At 44.3% G+C, this 24,156-nt stretch overlaps 1 protein-coding gene across 1 annotated transcript in view; it reads left to right on the plus strand.

The window, feature by feature from the left end:
* Positions 1–24,156, plus strand: part of slc30a6 (solute carrier family 30 member 6) — an 80,945-nt gene that overhangs the window by 39,893 nt on the left and 16,896 nt on the right. Inside the window, exons 7-10 of the mRNA XM_041883556.1 lie at positions 7,530–7,610; positions 9,982–10,017; positions 10,815–10,909; positions 20,255–20,303. Coding sequence (XP_041739490.1) covers positions 7,530–7,610; positions 9,982–10,017; positions 10,815–10,909; positions 20,255–20,303 — 261 coding nt within the window. The remainder of the gene's footprint in view (positions 1–7,529; positions 7,611–9,981; positions 10,018–10,814; positions 10,910–20,254; positions 20,304–24,156) is intronic.

The raw sequence follows: 24,156 nt of genomic DNA on the forward strand, positions 1-24,156 counted from the left end.
CACTTGAAGAAACGTTCAAAGTTCTTGAAATGTTCCATATTGACTGACCTTCATGTCTTAAAGTAATGATGGACTGTTGTTTCTCTTTGCTTATTTGAGCTGTTCTTGCCATAATATGGACTTGGTCTTTTACCAAAAAGGGCTATCTTCTGTATACCCGCCTACCTTGTCACAACACAACTGATAGGCTCAAACGCATTCAGAAGGAAAGGAGTTCCACAAATTAACTTTTAACAAGGCACACCTATTAATTTAAATGCATTCCAGGTGACTATCTCATGAAGCTGCTTGAGAGAATGCCAAGAGTGTGCAAAGCTGTCATCAAGGCAAAGGTTGGCTATTTGATTCAAATATAAAATATATTTTGATTTGTTTAACACTTTTGGTTGCTACATGATTCCATATGTGTTATTTCATAGTTTTGATATCTTCACTATTATTCTACAATGTAAAAATAAAGAAAAACCCTTGAATGAGTAGGTGTGTCCAAACTTTTGACTGGTAGTGTATATGACTTTCAACGTGGCACCATCATAGGATGCCACCTTTCCAACAATCAGTTCATCAAATTGCTGCCCTGCTAGAGCTGCCCCGGTCATCTGTAAGTGCTGTTATTGTGAAGTGGAAACGTCTAGGAGCAATGGACTTTGGAGCAGTGGAAACGCGTTCTCTGGAGTGATGAATGACGCTTCACCATCTGGCAGTCCGACAGACAAATCTGGGTTTGGCGGATGCCATGAGAACGCTACATGCCCCAATGCATAGTGCCAACTGTAAAGTTTGGTGGATGAGGAATAATGGTCTTGGGTTATTTTCCATGGTTCGGGCTAGGCCCCTTTAGTTCCAGTGAAGGGAAATCTTAACGCTACAGCGTTCAATGACATTCTAGACAATTCTGTGCTTCCAACTTTATGGCAATTTGGGGAAGGCCCTTTCCTGTTTAGCATGACAATGCCCCCGTGCACAAAAAGAGGTCCATACAGAAATGGTTTGTCGAGATCGGTGTGGAAGAACTTGACTGGCCTGCAGAGAGCCCTGACCTCAATCCCATCTAACACCTTTGGGATGAATTGGAACACCGACTGCGAGCCAGGCTTAATAGCCCAACATCAATGCCCGACCTCACTAATGCTCTTATGGCTGAATGGAAGCAAGTTTCTAGTAGAAAGCCTTCCCAGAAGAGTGGAGGCTGTTATAGCAGCAAAAGGGGGACCAACTCCATATTAATGCCCATGATTTTGTTGTTCAACGAGCAGTTGTCCACATACCTTTGGCCATGTAGTGTATATATGTATATACTGTATCATTTGCATTCGGAAATGATTCAGACCCCTTGACTTTTTCCACATTTTGTTATGTTACAGCCTTATTCTAAAATTGATTAAATAAATACATCTAATCAATCTACACACAATACCCCATAATGACAAAGCGAAAACAGGTTTTTATTTTTTGTGCACATTTCTTAAAAATAAAAAACAGAAATACCTTATTTACATAAGTATTCAAACCCTTTGCTATGAGACTCGAAATTGAGCTCAGGTGCATCCTGTTTCCATTGATCGTCCTTGAGATGTTTCTACAACTTGATTGGAGTCCACCTGTGGTAAATTAATTTGATTGGAAATGATTTGGAAAGGCACACATCTGTCTATATAAGGTCCCACAGTTAACAGTGCACGTCAGAGCAAAAACCAAGTCATGAGGTCGAAGGAATTGTCCGTAGAGCTCCAAGACCGGATTGTGTCAAGGCACAGCTCTGGGGAAGGGTACCAAAACATTTCTGCAGCATTGAAGGTCCCAAGATGGAAGAAGTTTGGAACAACCAAGACTCTTCCTAGAGCTGGCCGCCTGGCCTAACTGAGCAATCGGGGGAGAAGGGCCTTGGTCAGGGAGGTAACCAAGAACCCGGTGGTCACTCTGACAGAGCTCCAGAGTTCCTCTGTGGAGATGGGAGAACCTTCCAGAAGGACAACCATCTCTGCTGCACTCCACCAATCAGGCCTTTTATGGTAAAGTGGTCAGACGGAAGCCATTCCTCAGTAAAAGGCACATGACAGCCCTCTTGGAGTTTGCCAAAAGACACCTAAAGGACTCTCAGACCATGAGAAGCAAGATTATCTGGTCTGATGAAACCAAGATTGAACTCTTTGGCCTGAATGCCAAGCGTCATGTCTGTAGGAAACCTGGCACCATCCCTACGGTGAAGCATGGTGGTGGTAGCATCATGCTGTGGGGATGTTTTTCAGTGGCAGGGACTGGGAGACTAGTCAGGATCGAGGGAAGATGAACGGAGAAAAGTACAGAGATCCTTGATAAAAACCTGCTCCAGAGAGCTCAGGACCTCAGATTGGGGCGAATGTTCACCTTGCAACAGGACTATGACCCTAAGCACACAGCCAAGACAACACAGGAGTGACTTCGCAAGAATGGGACACTCTCCCCAAATACAGGTGTGCCAAGCTTGTAGCATCATACCCAAGAAGGCTCGAGGCTGTAATCCCTGCCAAAGGTGCTTCAACAAAGTACTGAGTAAAGGGTCTGAAAACTTATGTAAATGCGTTATTTCAGTTGTTTTTTATAAATTAGCAAAATTTACAAAAAAATTGTTTTTGCTTTGTCATTATGGGGTATCGTTTGTAGAGTGATGAGAAATATTTTTTTAAATCCATTTTAAAATAAGAGCGTAACGTAATAAAATGTGGAAAAAGTGAAGGGGTCTGAATACTTTCCGAATGCACTGTATATGTGTGATGTTGGACAAAGTTTGTGATATCAACAGAGGTATATTTTCTGGGTGACCTAAATATTGACTGGTTGTCATCAAGCTGCCCACTCAAAAATAATCTCTAAACTGTAACCAGTGCCTACAATCTGGTTAAAGTAATCAGTCAACCTACCAGGGTATTTACAAACAGAACAGGAACTAAATCATCCACTTGTATTGATCACATCTTTACTAATCCAGAAATCTGCTCTAAAGCAGTATCCACACCCATCGGATGTAGTGATCATAATATAATAGCCATATCTAGAAAAACCGATGTTCCATAGACTGGACCTAAAATTGTTTACAAACGATCATACAAGAGGTTTTGCAATTATTCCTATGTCGAAGATGTGAAAAATATTTGTTGGTCTGATGTGTGTAATGAGGAACTTCTGGATGCTGCACTTGAAGCATATATGAAACTGCTTCTTCCGTTTACTGATAGGCATGCCCTGCCTCCAACTGTTTGCTTAGAAATTCTAGGGACAATAAGGAGGCCTGCATCTTGTGACCATAGCGTAAGTGTAGGTATGTACTGCAGGACCAAATCGGAAAGATAGGTAGGAGCAAGTCAATGTAATGCTTTGTAGGTTAGCAGTAAAACCTTGAAATCAGCCCTAGCCTTAACATGAAGCCACTAGAGTAATATGATCAATTTTTGGGGTTATAGTCCAGATTTTAGCAGCTGTGTTTAGCACTAACTAAAGTTTATTTAGTGATTTATCCGGGTAGCCTGAGAGTAGAGCATTGCAGTAGTCTAATCTAGAAGTGACAAAAGCATGGATTAGCTTTTATGCATCATTTTCTGACAAAAGGTTTCAGATTTTTGCAATGTTACGAAGATGGAAGAAAGCTGCCCTTTAAATATTCTTGATATGTTCGTCAAAATAGAGATCAGGGTCCAGAGTAATGCCGAGGTCCTTCACAGTTTTATTTGAGATGACTGTTCAAACATCAAGATTAATTGTCAGATCCAACAGCAGATCTCTTTGTTTCTTGGACCCTAGAACTAGCATCTCTGTATTGTCCGTACTTTGAACCCATCCACTTCCTTATGTCTGAAACACAGGCTTCCAGGGTAGGCAATTTTGGGGCTTCACCATGTTTCATTGAAATGTACAGCTGTGTGTCGTCCGCATAGCAGTGAAAGTTGACCTTGTGTTTCCGAATGACATCACCAAGAGGTAGAATATATATAGTGAAAACAATAGTGGTTCTAAAATGAAACATTGAGGAACACCGAAACGTACAATTGATTTGTCAGAGGACAAACCATCCACAGAGACAAACTGATATCTTTCCGACAATTTAAGATCTAAACCAGGCAAGAACTTGTCCGTGTAGACCAATTAAGGTTTCCAATCTCTCCAAAAGAATGTGGTGATCGATGGTGTCAATAGCAGCACTAAGGTCTAGGAGCACGAGGACAGATGCAGAGCCTTGGTCTGACGCCATTAAAAGGTCATTTACCACCTTCCCTAGTATAGTCTCAGTACTATGATGGGGTCTAAAACCAGACTGAAGTGTTCCGTATACATTATTTGCTGCGCAACAGCTTTTTCTAAAATTTGTGAGGAATGTGAGATTCGATATAGGCCAATAGTTTTTTTTACATTTTCCAGGTCAAGGTTTGGCTTTTTCAAGAGAGGCTTTATTACTGCCACTTTTAGTGAGTTTGGTACACATCTGGAGGATAGGGAGGCGTTTATTATATTCAGCATAGGAGCGTCAAGCACAGGAAGTAGCTCTTTTCAGTAGTTTAGTTGGAATAGGGTCCAGTATGCAGCTGGGAGGCCGTGAGTATTTTTGTGAATGTGTCGAGATACAGGATAAAAAAACTTGAGTGTCTCCATTAATCCTAGGTCCTGGCAGTTCTGTGCAGACTCAGGGCAACAGAGCTTTGGAGAAATACGCAGATTCAAAGAGGAGTCCGTAATTTGCTTTCTAATGATCATGATCTTTTCGTCAAAGAAGTTCATGAATTCATCACTGCTGAAGTGAAATCGTCTCTTGGGGAATGCTGCTTTTTAGTTAGCTTTGCGACAGTATCAACAATAAATATTGGGTTGTTCTTGTTCTCCTCAATTAGGTTGGAAAAATAGGCTGATCGAGCAACAGTGAGGGCTCTTCGATATTGCACGGTACTGCCTCTCCAAGCTAGTCTGAAGACTTCCAGTTTGGTGGAGCGCCATTTCTGTCCCAAATTTCTGGAAGCTTGCTTCAGGGCTCTGGTATTTTCTGTATACCAGGGAGTTAATTTCTTGTGACAAATGTTTTTAGTTTTTAGAGGTGCGACTGCATCTAGGGTATTACGCAAGGTTAAATGTAGATCCTCAGGTGGTTAACCGATTTTTGTACTCCGACGTCCTTGGGTAGGTGGAGGGAGTCTGGAAGGGCATCTAGGAATCTTTGGGTTGTCCGAGAATTTATAGCGCAGTGTTTGATAATCCTTGGTTTAGCAAACGTAATAAAATGGTGTTCTGATAGTCTAGGATTATGAGGAAAAATATTTAGATCCACAATTATTCCTCGGGACAAAACTAGATCCCAGGGTATGACTGTGGAAATGCGTAGGTCCGGAGACATGTTGGACAAAACCCACTGTGTCGATGATGGCCCCTGCCCCCTGGTAAACAGTGTATGATCACTGGATGATTGTTTTTAAGTCTAATATTGTGGGTAATGGAGTCGCCAATGACCTAGGATTTTCAATTTGTCAGAGCTAATGGTGGGAGGCTTCAGCAGCTCAGACCCCGTAACGGGTAGAGGAGAGACCTGAGAAGGCTCGGCCTCTGACTCCGACTCGTCGCTTAATGGGGAGAACCGGTTGAAAGTTTCTGCCGGCTGAATGAGCGACACCGGTTGAGCATGCCGACATAATTTATTTCCAGAAGCCTTGACAAAATTGTCCGGCTGCGGGGACTGTGCGAGGGGATTTATACTACTATCTGTACTTACTGGTGGCACAGACGCTGTTTCATCCTTTCCTACACTTAAATTGCCCTTGCCTAACGATGGCGTCTGAAGCTGGGCTTGCAACTCGGCTATCCTCACCATAAGGCGATAGTTTTCCTGTATATTATGAGTACAGCGACTGCAATTAGATGGCATAGCGTTAATGTTACTACTTAGCTTTTTCGGCTGGTGGAGGTCCTGTAGAACCATGTCCAGATAATGCATCCGGGGTGAAAAAGTTGAATGAAAAAAGTTGAGCAAGGAAAAAACTAAGATGTTGGTAAATGTGTTAAATGCAGAGTTGTTATTAAAAGTTTTTAAAAAACGAAACATTTGGCAGGTAACCAAGTAGCAACAAACAGCACAGCAGCACGGAGACAACGTGGAAGTGTGACATATTGTATTTTGCACTGTACTATGTATTAGTCCTAGATATTGTGTGTATGTACTGATATGTAGGCTATGTGTGACATTTTTAAATGTATGTATTTCAGTCCTTGACTAATAATGTTCTGTATTATGTCATGTTTCATGTGGACCCCAGGAAGAGTAGCTGATGCTTTTGCAGCAGCTAATGGGGATCCTGATAAAAAGCATATACAAAAGCATATTTACAGTCAATAATGTGAAAAATATCGTGATATGATATTTTGCCCATATCGCCCAGCTCTAGCAGCCATGCACAGCTGTCTTTCCAGATAAATAGGCATGTACAGACCCGCTTCAAACATGGAAAATCATGCCGCTCGCTCATGAGTTCAGCAACACGTTGTGATATGGCACAATACACTTCTGTGGAGCAAATTCGACCCACATAATCAATTAAGGAATGCCTACCATAAACACGTTTCCAATACATACAGTTCCATTTACAGCAATGAAAACCAATAGGCTACCAAGAAAATCAGAATAGCATCTGCAGTAACCAAGTATTCCAGCCACTCTTTTCCTATGAACCAATTGCTAAAATTGCAATTGCTGGGGTAGGATTCTAGGCTAACCTGGGCTGGCTCCTCTGTTCCAAGAACAGTTGGAGGTGGAGGCGGCTGTGGAGCCATTATCCTGGCTGCTGCGCTTGTGGAAGGGTGGGTAGGCTCTGCACAAGGAGTTAGCTGGAGCTCGGCAGCATCATCGCTGCTGTGCTTGGCGGCGGCCTTGGTGGTTTGATGCTGCTGCTCATCACTTTCATTCTCCTTTGTTTGGCTAAGAAGCTAACTAAACTCTGTTATGGTGGGGCGTGAGGCAGAGTTAAGTGAAGCAGCTTCAACTGTAAACTTTACCCCGCCCTTATAAATAAAAATAAAATATTACAGGCAGAGGCACATCACGTTATTCACTTAGCCTACCACAGATGAGAAGCGTTTTTTCACGCTTTCTATGGAAACCCAAAGGAGTCATACCTAACCACCCATTGGTTTTCCATTGTCCCCAACACACACCGCTGTGCATCCTGTCCATTGTGCTGACACAGAGCAGAGGAGATACTTTTTTTTGCCGCAAACCTGTCACACAGTCATTTAAACTTTTTTTGCTATATTTAAATAGGGACATAAAACTAAACTTAGCCCCCTCGTGGAGCTGACCCCATTGGTCATACTATCAACAAACTATCTGTTGTTGATAAGCAACTGCTTGCTAAGGTTACAACTAGGGTCAGGTTTAAAATAAGGGTAAGGGTTAAGTTTAGGGGTAGGATAAGGGTTAGGGCTAGGGTTAGTAGATAGTTAATTGAAATGTAACTGATAGTCTGTAGACCGTCTACAGATAGACTATCCAAATTAAATGTTACCATGTGTTCCTCCAGGTTTGAGCGGCTGGAGGTCCTGGCTGTGTTTTCCTCCACGGTGCTGGTGCAGCTCGGAGCTCTGTTCATCCTGAAGGAGAGGTGGGTGGAACCAGGGTTTACCCCTGTTTGTGACACGGGATGGAGTAGGGTGGGGGACGGGGGCTACTGAATATTTCAGAGCTGTGGGAATGTCTCATGCCTGTGCCCACACCTAGGCCCAAGCGCCCAGAACCAGGGTTTATCCAGCGGTCACGGCTCAGGCAGGGAAGGGGTGAGGAGGGGAGTGGAGTGCTGCCAACTAGTACATCAACCACGTGTGTGCAGTGTGTGTGTGTGGCCCTTAATTCCAATAGCATAGAGAGTAAGAGAGAGAGAGAGACTGAGTGGGGGGGGTCTGAGGAGAGGATGTTTGTGTTGATGAGGGCCGTGGGAATGTTTGTTCCTGCATATGTCCACACCTTAGCCTGAAGCACACATTAGAGAAGACATGGTTTATCTAACAGTCACGTTTCTGTCAGTGAAGGGGAGGGAAGAGATGATGATGTTTCACCGTCCATTTCACATGGCTGCCGAACAACATGTCAAGCATGTGTGTAACAAGGCTTCCGGCATTCAGAGAGAGAAACGGAGGGGGAGGGAAATATGAGAGAATTCATACTGTGTATTTGTGGTAAGTGTATGGTAAATATAGACTGGCTGCATGCCTTCTTCCCTCCATGCCACCATGAATACTGGACACAGGTTTTGATCGTCCACCTTAAAACGGTCAAGTTGCTGTTGCCATGTTTACATATCGGAATCTATCCTGGAGAAATATGCAAAAACACTTCTGTATAGCCTTGAGGGGTGTTTCTGATGGCTGTTGTCACGGTGAGTGGTATCAGACTTAATCGGCCATTTAGCTCCCAGGGTGTCCTGGCCATCACTTCTATTACACTACCAGTCAAAAGTTTGGACACACCTACTCATTCAAGGGTTTTTCTTTATTTTTACTATTTTTTACATTGTAGAATAATAGTGAAGATATCAAAACTATGAAATAACACATATGGAATCATGTAGTAACCAAAAAAGTGTTAAACGAATCAAAATATATTTTATATTTGATATTCTTCAAATAGCTACCCTTTGCTTTGATGACAGCTTTGCACACTCTTGGCATTCTCTTAACCAGCTTCATGAGGTAGTCACCTGGAATGCATTTAAATTAACAAGTGTGCCTTCTTAAAAGTTAATTTGTGACATTTCTTTCCTTCTTAATGCGTTTGAGCCAATCAGTTATGATGAAACTGGCTCACATGAGGACCACCACAGGAATGGAAGACCCAGAGTTACATCTGCTCCAGAGGATAAGTTCATTATAGTTACCAGCCTCAGAAATTGCAGCCCAAATAATTGCTTCACAGAGTTCAAGTAACAGACACATCTCAACATCAACTGTTCAGAAGGGACTGTGTGAATCAGGCCTTCATGGTCGAATTGCTGCAAAGAAACCACTACTAAAGGACACCAATAAGAAGAAGAGACTTGGGCCAAGAAACACGAGCAATGGACATTAGACCGGTGGAAATTTGTCCTTTGGTCTGGAGTCCAAATTGGAGAATTTTGGGTCCAACCGCTGTGTCTTTGTGAGGCGCAGTGTGGGTGAACGGATGATCTCTGCATGTGTGGTTCCCACCGTAAAGCGTGGAGGAGGAGTTGTTATGGTGTGGGTGTGCTTTGCTGGTGACACTGTCTGTGATTTATTTAGAATTCAAGGCACACTTGACCAGCATGGTTACCACAGCATTCTGCAGCGATATGCCATCGCATCTGGTTTGCGCTTAGTGGGACTATCATTTGTTTTTCAACAGGACAATGACCCAACACACCTCCAGGCTGTGTAAAGGCTATTTGACCAAGAAGGAGAGGAATGGAGTGCTGCATCAGATAACCTGGCATACACAATCCCCCGACCTCAACCCAATTGAGATGGTTTGGAATGAGTCGGACGGCAGAGTGAAGGAAAAGCATCCAACATGTGCTCAGCATATGTGGGAACTCCTTCAAGACTGTTGGAAAAGCATTCCTCATGAAGCTGGTTGAGAGAATGCCAAGAATGTGCAAAACTGTCATCAAGGCAAAGGGTGGCTATTTGAAGAATCTCAAATATAAAATATAATTTGTTTAACACTTTTTTGGTTACTACATGATTCCATGTGTTATTTCATAGTTTTGATGTCTTCATTATTATGTAGAAAATAGTACAAATAATGAAAAAACCTTGATTGAGTAGTTGTGTCCAAACTTTTGACTGGTACTGTATATCACTCCACCTTAGCATCTCAGCACAGACAACAGCAACAGCCCAACCAGAGTTTTTCCTGGTCAGGTCACGTGGTACCTTTCTTTCTTGTTTGTTTATTTACTTGTTCCATATTGCCTCATGTTTCTGTGTGACAGTTTTTCTTCCCTTCTGTTATTTTGTCAGTGTGGAGAGATTCGTGGAGCAGCCGGAGGTGCACACGTAAGTAGGCGCCGGTCCAAACACGCACGCCCACACACCCCTGTTCCACATACATACTCCAGGGAGAACATCAGCCCAAACAAACATCACAGCTGGGTCTGGGTCCAGACAGACTTAGCCTTCGATCCCTGTCATCCCTCTAAACTGAACGCAATGGGATTTTCAGCTAATCAGGTTGCCAAACCTTGCTGCAGCTGCACCATCCTGAATCGCCATTATGAAACAAAGATTAGTAGTTTGATGAAACACAACCGATTTAAACCTGTCTTCGTTGATGAGATTACCTTTCAAAGCAGTGGAACATTGGAGATGTGATGTTGGGTGTAATGCAGGGCACTATCACTAAAACAACAGATTATTATCACTGCTGGGCAGCAGGTGCCAGCCAGGCAAGACACTACATGTTCTAGATACCACAACACTTAATCTAGTGGGGAACATCCATTTAAACTGCAGCACCAACTGACTTCCCTCAGCATTAAAATCTGCCTCTGTTGATTGTTTGTGTGGAGTTTTTTAAATGGGTTGTCTCTCTTTTGATGTTTATGTGGGTGTTTGTGTTTTGGAAACGTTTACACGTGTTTGTTTTCCATTATGATTCACTTATTTCCAAATTAATTGTAGCAATAATATTACTATTTTATCTTGTTTGTGTGTGTATATAGTAATTAGTACTTGTGTGGTGTAAGTCAACAGAGATGACTGTACAAGCCATGGAGAGTATGTGCTATGTTTGACACGAATGTGTTACAAGTGTGCATCTATTTTGTACTGATAATGGTCCTCTGTGTATGTAGGGGTCGTCTGTTGGTGGGGACCTTTGTAGCTCTGTTCTTCAACCTGTTAACTCTGCTCTCTGTGAAGAACAAGCCCTTTGTCTATGTCTCAGAAGGTAGGTCAACGCTGACTGTCCTCACCTCTCACTGCCTAGTATGTCTGAGTTTATAATAAACTGCTATACTAACTTACTGTATGTAAAAATAACTTATTTTATGTAAAAAGAGGTAGACAATATTAGTTTAAATTATAGTATAATAATAGTATGAAATGTATGCCAATTATAAAGCATCATTATTGTAGTTCATTCTGGGATACTATCAGGTTTTCAGCTGTTTCTGTCAGTATTGGATTCCACACAGTCATTGATAATCAATTATATCTGTAGTACATGCCAGCCCTAGTAGTCCCCTGTAGCTCAGTTGGTAGAGCATGGCACTTGCAACGCCAGGGTTGTGGGTACGATTCCCACTGGGGACCAGTATGAAAATGTATGCACTCACTAACTGTAAGTCGCTCTGGATAAGAGCGTCTGCTAAATGACTAAAATGTAAAATGTACCATGGTGCCTCCCAGCTGTGCCTGGTGCTGCTGTACGTGGCTCTGTCTGCTGCAGTCTGGCTGTTATTCCCCTGAGCTGCCAGCAGGGGGCCTGGCGCAGCACAATGCCTGTGGCTGCAGTCCTCCACTAAGCAGGGCCCAAGCTGTCATGGCTCACTGTTTGTTTGTAAATCCTCATTGACACAGTTATGGACTCTATGACAATCCAGACCCCAGACTAGTTGACCCCCTAAATCTCAGTGCCTGAAATCCAATGAGACTTTTAATTTTATACACCATGTACACACAGCCCTGGGCACGTCACTAGCCCAAAATAGAACCAAAGATTCAGAGAAAAAGTTTGCTGGAGGGATGCGGTAAGGCGAGAGAAAGAGATGAAAATGGCCATAGAAGAGAGCCGGAATGAATGAATGGAGGGAGACGGGAGGAAAACACAATCCCTGGAGATCACACAGTCAGCACTTTACCTAGTAGAGGCCAGCGTAGAAAGCTGACCCTCCTGTCTTTGTTTGTTTTGAGCCCAATGTTTACGACACAAGCAAAATGTTGTCTGAGTCCCCTTCACCTATGGTTTGTGCTGTATTAATGTCAGCTCCGATTTGCTCAATGTTTTTGATTGGTCCAGATGCGGTCCATTTGGTCCATGGCCTCTTACAGAGGCTATATAGCTTTGCTCTTATGTAATTAAGGGCTTTAATGGAGCAGTATGCTAGATTAAGAGCACTACGACTGTCTTGCCTTCCTCCTTCGCCTTTCATTGGAATTACTTAATCTGCTCGAGGAACATTATGACTCGAGACAAGACGTGCTTAGATCATGGACGACTTGTCTTCTCTGTCGGACTGTCTGTCACCCAGTCACGTGCCACAAAGAAGAGCTCTGAATAGCTCTGGTTGTACCTCTCTCCACCAGTCCTCTCCTTGGCTTGAAAGGATTTCTTCCCGTGTTTTGGCCCTTAGCAGGTTGTGTTGAGTAACAGTGATGTAGTGCACAATGACTGATGATAATTGTCATGTTAGTATGCACATTTAGATTGTGCTGTTTGTGATTGATGAGTTGTGGCGAAGCTGTACATTGGGTAAATTTTGTCTAGGTCATTCACTTTTGTCTAGGTCATACCCCACACTCAAATAAACAAGGCTAAGTAAACAGGCTAACTTAATTTAAGATCTCATTGCCAGGAGTGCATTAGTCAGGCTAATTGCACACACACACGTGCGCACAGATGCGTGCGCACACACACACAGTTGTATTATATAAGCATGTTCCAGACGGCAGTGCCCTGAGGCAGCCAGACAGGCTGCCATATCATGAATAAGGCACTCTGCTAAAATGGTTCATTCATGGAGTTGGCCCAGCAAAAGTGCCCTTCCTGTGGCTTTACTCAACACAAGTCCCCAGAATGGGGGTGGGTTTCATGTGTTACTCTGACTGTTTTTGTACACTTAGATGGTTTACATTATGATTGTAAGTCATTGTTTTTATTCATAATGTTGAGTAATTTATTATTCAAATGAACATTTATAGACTAAAACACCTTTTTATAATGCTGTAACAGAAATGGGGATATGGGACGGTAAACTTGAAAGAGGGTTGCTTATCTGTTGGTTAGCAAGCAGACGTATGGCTTTCTAGGACTATTCCTGTCTACATCACAAGCACCTCAGACTCCTATCCTTAAGAAGCGGTACATGATACTAGGGTTGGGGTATTTTACGATTGCATCGTCTATAGACCTTTTCAACTGTCAAATCAATAACACGTTCTACACTACATAACCAAAAGTATGTGGACACATGCTCATCGAACATCTCATACAAAATCATACAAAATCATGGGCATTAATATGGAGTTGGTCCCCCCTTTGCTGCTATAACAGCATCCACTCTTCTGGGAAGGCTTTCCACTAGATGTTGGAACATTACTGCAGGGAGCATTAGTGAGGTCGAGCACTGATGTTGGGCGATTAGGCCTGGCTCGCAGTCGGCGTTCCAATTCATCCCAAAGGTGTTCGATGGGGTTAAGGTCAGGGCTCTGTGCAGGCCAGTCAAGTTCTTCCACACCGATCTCGACAAACCATTTCTGTATGGACCTCTCTTTGTGCATGGGGGCATTGTCATGCTGCCACAAAGTTGGAAGCACAGAATGGTCTAGAATGTCATTGTATGCTGTAGAGTTAAGATTTCCCTTCACTGGAACTAAGGGGCCTAGCCCGAACCATGATAAACAGCCCCAGACCATTATTCCTCATCCACAAAACTTTACAGTTGCCAATATGCATAGGGGCAGGTAGCGTTCTGCTGGCATCTGCCAACCCAGATTCGTCCATCGGACTGCCAGATGGTGAAGCGTCATTCATCACTCCAGAGAACGCATTTCCACTGCTCCAGAGTCCAATGGCGGCGATCTTTACACCACTCCAGCTGACGCTTGGCGCATGGTGATCTTAGGCTTGTGTGCGTATCGAACTGTACAAATCCTAAATATAGGCCTACAAGTTATAAAATAAATTAATGTTGTGTAAACAAAATAGGAAACAACCTAAATTAGTTAAAATATATTTTCAAGGTTTGATGGAATATTTTTCGAAAAGATGCATCTGGATTTGAATATAGGCTACGTTTTTTAATTAAATCCAAAAAGTGAAATTATGAACCACTAGGCCTACGTAAAGGTTTCTGGCAAGGAACACCAGCATTTTAATAGCCACGGGAAGTAAGGGTGCTGAGGGTGCTGCAATCGAAAAATATATATTATTGAAACAATTATTATTACTCCTGTATGAGCGGAGAAAAATAATCATCCGCAGAGCAGAGAAAAAAAGCAATCGCTTTGGATTGTTTTTCCAAGATGGCGTAGCAGTGCGGTCGCTTTTATTTCATCGTCCTGTGTAAATATCCCGTTTCTTGTTTTTTTTGTCTATTTTGTATATATTTCTCAATTTTTTACTTTCATTCTTTAACTAAATATACTTTCCTGCAACCCGCCTCACCCAACGTGGAAAGGATTCTATTATTTCTTTATAACTTTCATCAAGAACCGTAAGCTGAAACGAGTGTAGCCGCAATCTGAATGGCTACCTGCTATTAGTCAACGTTAGCGTCTTCACCACTGTCCGTGGCCTACACTATCCACCAGCCAGCTCTAGCTCTAGCCTGGACAATTCGTCGGCCAGTCTGCACAGCGTGCTATCGACCCAGCGTGCTATCGACCCAGAGCTTATTGGACTTTCTGCCGGAATCACTGGACCCTAGCGCCGGATCATCACAACCAGCTAGCTAGCTGCAACCTGTTGTTGGCTGATTACCATTGCCCTATAGCAAGCACCAGTTAGCCTTGAGCTAGCCTCAGGCCCATCTCCCCGGCTATCTACCTCTCTGTCAACCGGACGGGACCTCCTAGTGTTGACACTGAGCCCCGCCCGATCCAACACGACTGGTTTGCCGACGAAATAGTCTGATGTGGTTTCAACAGGCTTCCCGTTGCGACGACCACGAAGATCCATCTGCCAGCCCCGGCCCGCTAGCACACGCAAACTACAACTGTGCTCCCTGCTAGCTGTACTGAAGCACCAATTTGAACTGCTCTCGGACTCACATATTGCTGTTCACTGGACCTTATGATCACTCAGCTGCACAGCTGATGCCTGCTGGACTGTTCCTTTACACGGTACCCTGTCCTGTTTATTCTGTTTAGTCTTAGCCCAAACGTTATCGCTATTTCCAGTTGTGTCTTAACTCTCTCTAATAACACCTGTGACTGCTTTATGCCTCTCTCCCATGTCAATTATGCCTTGCCTATTGCTGTTTGGGTTAGTTCTTATTATACAATTTCACTGTAGAACCCCTAGTCCCTCTCAAACTGCCTCATATAGTTCCTTTGTTCCACCCCCCCATACACGCCGAGACCGGCTCAATCGATGCCTCCAATGACGCTATCTCTTTCATTGTTACCCAACGCTTAGGGTTACCTGAACTGCACTCATATCCTTCCATATCCTTTTCTGTACATAATGCCCTGAATCTTTTCTACAACGCCCGGAGAACTGCCCCCTTTATTCTATGTACCCAACGCACTAGAAGGCCAGTTCTTAAAGCCTTTAGTCGTATCCTTATTCTAGTCCTCCTCTGTTCCTCTGGTGATGTAGAGGCTAACCCAGGCCCTGCAGCCCCCAGTATCACTCCTACTCCCCAGGAGCTATCATTTGTTGACTTCTGTAACCGTAAAAGTCTTGGTTTTCTGCACATAAATATCAGAAGCCTCCTTCCTAAGTTTGAGTTATTCACTGCGTTAGCACACTCCGCCAACCCTGATGTTCTAGCAGTGTCTGAATCCTGGCTTAGGAAGGCCACCAAAAATTCTGAAATTTCCATCCCCAACTATAACATTTTCCGTCTAGATAGAACTGCCAAAGGGGGGTGGAGTTGCAATCTACTGTAGAGATAGCCTGCAGAGCTCCATCATACTATCCAGGTCTGTGCCCAAACAGTTTGAGCTTCTACTTCTAAAAATCCACCTTTCCAGAAATAAATCTCTCACTGTTGCCGCTTGCTACAGACCCCCCTCAGCCCCCCAGCTGTGCCCTGGACACCATATGTGAATTGATTGCCCCCATCTATCCTCAGAGTTCGTACTGCTTGGTGACCTAAATTGGGATATGCTTAACACCCCGGCCATCCTACAATCTAAACTAGATGCCCTCAATCTCACACAAATTATCAACGAACCTACCAGGTACAACCCTAAATCCGTAAACATGGGTACCCTCATAGATATCATCCTGACTAACTTACCCTCTAAATACACCTCCGCTGTCTTCAACCAGGATCTCAGCGATCACTGCCTTATTGCCTGCGTCCGTAACGGGTCCGCGGTCAAACGACCACCCCTCATCACTGTCAAACGCTCCCAAAAACACTTCAGCGAGCAGGCCTTCCTAATTGACCTGGCCCAGGTATCCTGGATGGATATAGATCTCATTCCGTCAGTAGAGGATGCCTGGTTGTTCTTTAAAAGTAATTTCCTCTCAATCTTAAATAGACATGCCCCATTCAAAAAATACAGAACTAAGAACAGATATAGCCCCTGGTTCTCCTCAGACTTGACTGCCCTTGACCAGCACAAAAACATCCTGTGGCGTACTGCATTAGCATCAAATAGCCCCCGCGATATGCAACTTTTCAGGGAAGTTAGGAACCAATATACACAAGCAGTTAGGAAAGCAAAGGCTAACTTTTTCAAACAGAAATTTGCATCCTGTAGCACTAACTCCAAAAAGTTTTGGGACACTGTAAAGTCCATGGAAAATAAGAGCACTTCCTCCCAGCTGCCCACTGCACTGAGGCTAGGAAACACTATCACCACCGATAAATCTACAATAATCGAGAATTTCAACAAGCATTTTGCTACGGCTGGCCATGCTTTCCACCTGGCTACCACTACCCCGGCCACCAGCTCTGCACCCTCCGCTGCAACTTGCCCATGCCCCCCCGCTTCTCCTTCACACAAATCCAGACAGCTGATGTTCTAAAAGAGCTGCAAAATCTGGACCCCCTACAAATCATCTGGGCTAGACAATCTGGACCCTTTCTTTCTAAAACTAGCCGCCGAAATTGTCGCAACCCCTATTACTAGCCTGTTCAACCTCTCTTTCGTAACGTCTGAGATCCCCAGAGATTGGAAAGCTGCCGCGGTCATCCCCCTCTTCAAAGGGGGTGACACTCTAGATCCAAACTGTTACAGACCCATATCCATCCTGCCCTGCCTTTCAAAAAGTTTTTGAAAGCCAAGTCAACAAACAGATCACCGACCATTTCGAATCCCACCGTACCTTCTCCGCTATGCAATCCGGTTTCCGAGCTGGTCATGGGTGCACTTCAGCCACGCTCAAGGTCCTAACGATATTATAACCGCGATCGATAATAGACAGTACTGTGCAGCCGTTTTCATTGACCTGGCCAAGGCTTTCGACTCTGTCAACCACCGCATTCTTATTGGCAGACTAAATAGCCTTGGTTTCTCAAATGACTGCCTCGCCTGGTTCACCAACTACTTCTCAGATAGAGTTCAATGTGTCAAATCGGAGGGCCTGTTGTCTGGACCTATGGCAGTCTCTATGGGGGTGCCACAGGGTTCAATTCTTGGGCCGACTCTTTTCTCTGTGTATATCAATGACGTCGCTCTTGCTGCTGGTGACTCTCAGATCCACCTCTACGCAGACGACACCATTTTGTATACATCTGGCCCTTCATTGGACACTGTGTTAACAAACCTCCAAACGAGCTTCAATTCCATACAACACTCCTTCAGTAGCCTCCAACTGCTCTTAAACACTAGTAAAACTAAATGCATGCTCTTCAACCGAACGCTGCTTGCACCCGCCCACCCGACTAGAATCACTACTCTCGACGGGTCTGACCTAGAGTATGTGGACAACTACAAATATCTAGGTGTCTGGTTAGACTGTAAACTCTCCTTCCAGACTCACATTAAGAATCTCCAATCCAAAGTTAAATCTAGAATCGGTTTCCTATTTCGCAACAAAGCCTCCTTCACTCATGCTGCCAAACATGCCCTCGTAAAACTGACTATCCTACCGATCCTTGACTTCGGGCGATGTCATTTACAAAATAGCCTCCAACACTCTACTCAGCAAATTGGATGTAGTCTATCACAGTGCCATCCGTTTTGTCTCCAAAGCCCCATACACTACCCACCACTGTGACCTGTACGCTCTTGTTGGCTGGTCCTCACTACATATTCGTCGCCAAACCCACTGGCTCCAGGCCATCTATAAATCACTGCTAGGCAAATCCCCGCCTTATCTTAGCTCATTGGTCACCATAGCAACACCCACCCGTAGTCTGCGCTCCAGCGGGTATATCTCACTGGTCATCCCCAAAGCCAACACCTCCTTTGGCCGCAATTCCTTCCAGTTCTCTGCTGCCAATGACTGGAACAAATTGCAAAAATCTCTGAAGCTGGAGACACTTATCTCCCTCACTAACTTTAAGCATCAGTTGTCAGAGCACCTTACCGATCACTGCACCTGTACACAGCCCATCTGAAATTAGCCCGCCCAACTACCTCATCCCTATATTGTTATTTATTTTGCTCATTTGTACCCCAGTATCTCTATTTGCACATCATCTCTTGCACATCTATCATTCCAGTGTTAATACTAATTGTAATTATTTTGCACTATAGCCTATTTTATTGCCTTACCTCCATAACTTGCTAAATTTGCACACTGTATATTATATGTATTTCTGTTGTATTTTTGACTTTGTTTTGTTTTACCCCATATGTAACTCTGTGTTGTTGTTTTTATCGCACTGCTTTGCTTTATCTTGGCCAGGTCGCAGTTGTAAATGAGAACTTGTTCTCAACTGGTTTACCTGGTTAAATAAAGGTGAAATAAAAATAAAAAAATAAAATAAAAAAATAAACATTTTGTGTTTTTGCGCATGTACACTACCGTTCAAAAGTTTGGTGGCACTTTGAAATGTCATTTTTTTTCGAAAGAAAAGCAATTTTTTTGTCCATTAAAAGAACATCAAATTGATCAGAAATACAGTGTAGACATTGTTAATGTTGTAAATGGCTATTGTAGCTGGAAACGGCTGATTTTTTTTATGGAATATCTACATAGGCGTACAGAGGTTCATTATCAGCAACTATCAGTCCTGTGTTCCAATGGCACGTTGTATTTGCTAATCCAAGTTTATCATTTTAAAAAGCTAATTGATCATTAGAAAACCCTTTTGCAATTATGTTAGCACAGCTGAAAACTGTTGTGCTGATTAAAGAAGCAATAAATTGGCCTTCTTAAGACTAGTTGAGTATATAGAGCATCAGCAATTGTTGGTTCGATTACAGGCTCAAAATGGCCAGAAACAAATAACTTTCTTCTGAAACTCATCAGTCTATTCTTATTCAGAGAAATGAAGGCTATTCCATGCGAGAAATTGCCAAGAACCTGAAGATCTCGTACAACGCTGTGTACTACTCCCTTCACAGAACAGCGCAAACTGGCTCTAACCAGAATAGAAAGAGGAGTGGGAAGCCCCGGTGCACAACTGAGCAAGAGGACAAATACATTAGTGTGTCTAGTTTGAGAAACAGACGCCTCACAGGTCCTCAGCTGGCAGCTTCATTAAATAGTACCCGCAAAACACCAGTCTCAACGTCAACAGTGAAGAGGCGACTCCGGGATGCTGACCTTCTAGGCAGAGTTACAAAGAAAAAGCCATATCTCAGACTGGCCAATAAAAAGAAAAGATTAAGATGGGCAGTCTGAGATATGGCTTTTTCTTTGCAACTCTGCCTAGAAGGTCAGCATCCCGGAGTCGCCTCTTCACTGTTGACGTTGAGACTGGTGTTTTGCGGGTACTATTTAATGAAGCTGCCAGTTGAGGACCTGTGAGGCACCTGTTTCTCAAACTAGACACACTAATGTATTTGTCCTTTTTTGTAGTCTTTCTCAAGGCCTCTCTCACTTATCTGCCTAAACCACAGTAAACTAGCCAATATGGACTGAGAGGTTTGCTCTGTAGCCATTTGTGTTTAAACATCACAGATGGCGGTGGGATACTCTAAAATCATATGTGCCCTCCCCTGGTCAGTCATCTGTGAGTGTAACCCATCCTGTGGGGTGGACAGCTGAGGACACACTCCGCTTGCTGATCAAATGGCACTCAGGCTCCTGTTACGGCCAAAACAATGGCCGCTGTGGAGGAAGATATATTGGAACAGACTGCAGATAAGGGCTGCTAGAGTGATGCTCTCTCACTGTGTTGATGTTTGTCATTCTTACCCCCGTCTTCTGTCTTCTCTCTCTCTGTTTTCCTCCATCCCTCACTCTCTCTCACCCTCTCTCTCCCCCCCATCCTCCCAACAGCTGCCAGCACCAGTTGGCTCCAGGAGCATGTCGCAGACCTGAGTCGAAGGTAAGATCCTGTTTCAATGAGTCATCCTGCTGTATTGATCCTCCTTGTTTTCCCCATGTAGTCCAGAAGTGGACAGTTTCCCTCCCAAGAATCCCTCAGGAAATGGATGCACCACAGTGTATGTGTGTAATGTGACTAGCAGTCTGTTCCAATCAAACTGAGGCTAAAGGGTAAATAGACACACAGATTACCCTACACCTTGACCTCTTTCTCCCCTTTCTCCCAGATGAAATCCTGCGACTAGTGAGGTCTGGCCGCCCGACAACCTGCCCGCTCAACCCCATCCCCTCCTCCCGTCTCCATACCATCTCTGGAGACCTTCTCACTTCCCTCATCAACTTATCCCTGACCACTGGCTGCGTCCCTTCTGACTTCAAAATGACCCGAGTCGCTCCCCTCCTCGAGAAACCAACACTTGACTCCTCTGACGTCAAAAACTACAGACCTTCTTTCTTTTCTTTCCAAAACACTTGAGCGTACTGTCTCTGATAAACTCTCTCACTATCTCTCCCAGAACTATCTTCTTGACCCTAACCAGTCAGGCTTCAAGACGGGTCACTCAACCGAGATTGTTCTTCTCTGTGTTACAGAGGCTCTCCGCACTCTCCTCTGGTATCATCCTCCGAGATCCATCAGCTGCCTTCGACACCGTAAACCATCAGATCCTCCTCTCCACCCTCTTAGGGCTGGGCTTCTCAGGATCTGCACACTCTTGGATTGTATACTACCTAGCAGGCCACTCCTACCAGGTGATGTGGAGACGATCTGTGTCTGCACCACATACTCTCACTACTGGTGTCCCCCAAGGCTCAGTTCTAGGCCCTCTTCTCTCTGTACACCAAGTCACTCGGCTCTGTCATATCCTCACATGGTCTCTCCTATCATTGCTATTTGGATGACACGCAACTACTTTTCTCCTTCCCCCTTCTGACACCGAGGTGGCGACACACATCTGCGTGCCTGGCAGATATCTCAGCTTGGATGTCAGCCCACCACCTCAAGCTCAACAACACGGAGCTGCTCTTCCTCCCGGAGAAGGCCTGCCCGCTCCAAGACCTCTCCATCACGGTTGACAACTCGACGTTGTCCCCCTCCCAGAGTGAAAGAACCTTGGCGTGACCCTGGACAACACCCTGTCGTTCTCTGCAAACATCAAAGCAGTGACTCGCTCCTGCAGGTTCATGCTCTACAACATCTGTAGAGTACGACCCTACCTCACACAGTAAGCGGTGCAGGTCCTAATCCAGGCATTTGTCATCTCCCGTCTGGACTACTGCAACTCGCTGTTGGCTGGGCTCTCCGCTTGTGCCATCAAACCCCTGCAACTTATCCAGAACGCTGCAGCCCGCCTGGTGGGTAAGTTCTCCCATGTCACCTCGCTCCTCCGCACACTCCACTGGCTTCCAGTCGAAGATCACATCCACTACAAGACCATTGTACTTGCCTACGGAGAGGCAAGAGGAACTGCCCCTCCCTACCTTCAGGCTATGCTCAAACCCTACACCCCAACCCGAGCACTCTGTTCTGCCACCCCTGGTCTCTTGGCCCTCCCAACCCTACGGGAGGGCAGCTCCCGCTCAGCCCAGTCCAAGCTCTTCTCTGTCCTGGCACCCCAATGGTGGAACCAGCTTCCACCTGAAGCCAGGACAGTAGTGTCCCTGCCTGTCATCTGAAACCCTACCTCTTCAAATAGTATTTTAAATAATCCCCCCCCCCCCCCCCACCCCCCCTACTAGTACTGACTTCACTGATAGCTACTTTATTGAGGAAAAATGTACTTACTATGAATGTGATATGTGGTTGTTTCATTTTATGATAGCTAACTGTGAGTCACTCTGGATAAGAGTGTCTGCTAAATGACTAAAACATTAACAAATGTAGAGTACCAGTCAAAAGTTTGGACACTCCTACTTTTCCTTTATTTTTACTATTTTCTACATTGTAGTTTTGATGTATTCACTATTATTCTATGAAATAACACATATGGAATCATGTAGTAACCAAAAAAGTGTTAAACAAATCAAAATATATTTATATTTTAGATTCTTCAAACTAGCCACCCTTTGTCTTGAAGACAGCTGTGCACACTCTTGGCATTCTCTCAACCAGCTTCATAAGGAATGCTTTTCCAACAGTGTTGAAGGAGTTCCCACATATGCTGAGCACTTGTTGGCTGCTTTTCCTTCACTCTGCGGTCCAACTCATCCCAAACCATCTCAATTGGGTTGAGGTCGGGTGATTGTGGAAGCCAGGTCATCTGATGCAGCACTCCATCACTCTCCTTCTTGGTCAAATAGCCCTTATATAGCCTGGAGGTGTGTTGGGTCAATGTCCTGTAGAAATACAAATTATAGTCCCACTAAGCGCAAACCAGATGGGATAGCGTATCGCTGCAGAATGCTTTGGTAGCCATGCTGGTTAAATGTGTCTTAAATTCTAAATAAATCACTGACAGTGTCACCAGCCAAGCACCATCACTCCTCCTCCTCCATGCTTCATGGTGGAAACCACACATTCGGAGATCATCCGTTCACCTACTCTGCGTCTCACAAAAGATAGTGATGGCGCCGACGGAGATGGCAGCCTTGCGACTAGCTCTTAGGAAACTTTGCGGTATTTCGTTTTTTTATCTACAATTTTTTTATATTATTAGCTCAGGAAATATTTTGTGTCATTACATACAGCCGGGAAGAACTATTGGATATCAGAGCGGCGGTAACTCACCAGAAATACCAGCATTACGTCCTGGAATACGACTTCCCCGGAGCAGATCCTTTGTTCGCTCTCCCCAGAGCAATTGAACTGATTCCAGAGGCCCACCCAAAACATCGCCGGCAGAGGAGAGGCGCTCGAGGCGGCCTGCTGGTTCGACTTAGGAGGCACGCACACCACCCACCGCTTCTGAGTATATTACTCGCTAATGTTCAGTCTTTGGATAACAAAGTCGATGAGCTCAGGACAAGGATTTCTTTCCGGAGAGACATCAGTTTCTGTAACATACTTTGTTTCACGGAAACATGGCTCTCTCAGGATACTCTGTCAGAATCGGTCCAGCCAGAGGGATTCTCAGTTCATCGCGCAGATAGGAATACATATTTCTCCGGGAAGCAGAAGGGCGGAGGTGTGTGTTTCATGATTAACGACAAGTCCTTTTGTTCACCGGACCTAGAATACCTCACAATTAAATGCCGACTATGTTATCTCCCAAGAGAATGATCCTCCGTTATAGCCACGGCCGTTTATATCCCGCCTCAAGCCGATACCACGACGGCCCTCAAAGAACTTCACTGGACTTTATGCAAACTGGAAACCACATATCCTGAGGATGCATTTATCCTTTAAGCAAATCTGACCACGACTCCATTTTGCTTCTCCCTTCCTATAGGCAGAAACTCAAACAGGAAGTACCCATGCTAAGGACTATTCAACGCTGGTCTGACCAATCGGAATCCACGCTTCATGATTGTTTTGATCACGTGGACTGGGATATGTTCCGTGTAGCTTGCGAAAATAATTTAGACTAATAAACCGATACGGTAACTGAGTATATCAGGAAGTTTATAAGAGATGTCGTACCCACTGTGACTATTAAAACCTACCCTAACCAGAAACCGTGGATAGATGGCAGCATTCGCGCGAAACTGAAACCACAAACCACATTTAACTGCATTTAACCATGGCGAGGTGACTAGGAATATGGCAGAATACAAACAGTGTAGTTATGCACTCCGCAAGGCAATCAAACAAGCAAAACGTCAGTATAGAGACAATGTGGAGTCACAATTCAACGGCTCAGACATGAGACGTATGTGTCAGGGTCTACAGACAATCATGGACTACAAAAGGAAAACCA

Source organism: Coregonus clupeaformis, chromosome 1 (genome assembly GCF_020615455.1).
Source record: "Coregonus clupeaformis isolate EN_2021a chromosome 1, ASM2061545v1, whole genome shotgun sequence".
NCBI classification, from domain to species: domain Eukaryota; kingdom Metazoa; phylum Chordata; class Actinopteri; order Salmoniformes; family Salmonidae; genus Coregonus; species Coregonus clupeaformis.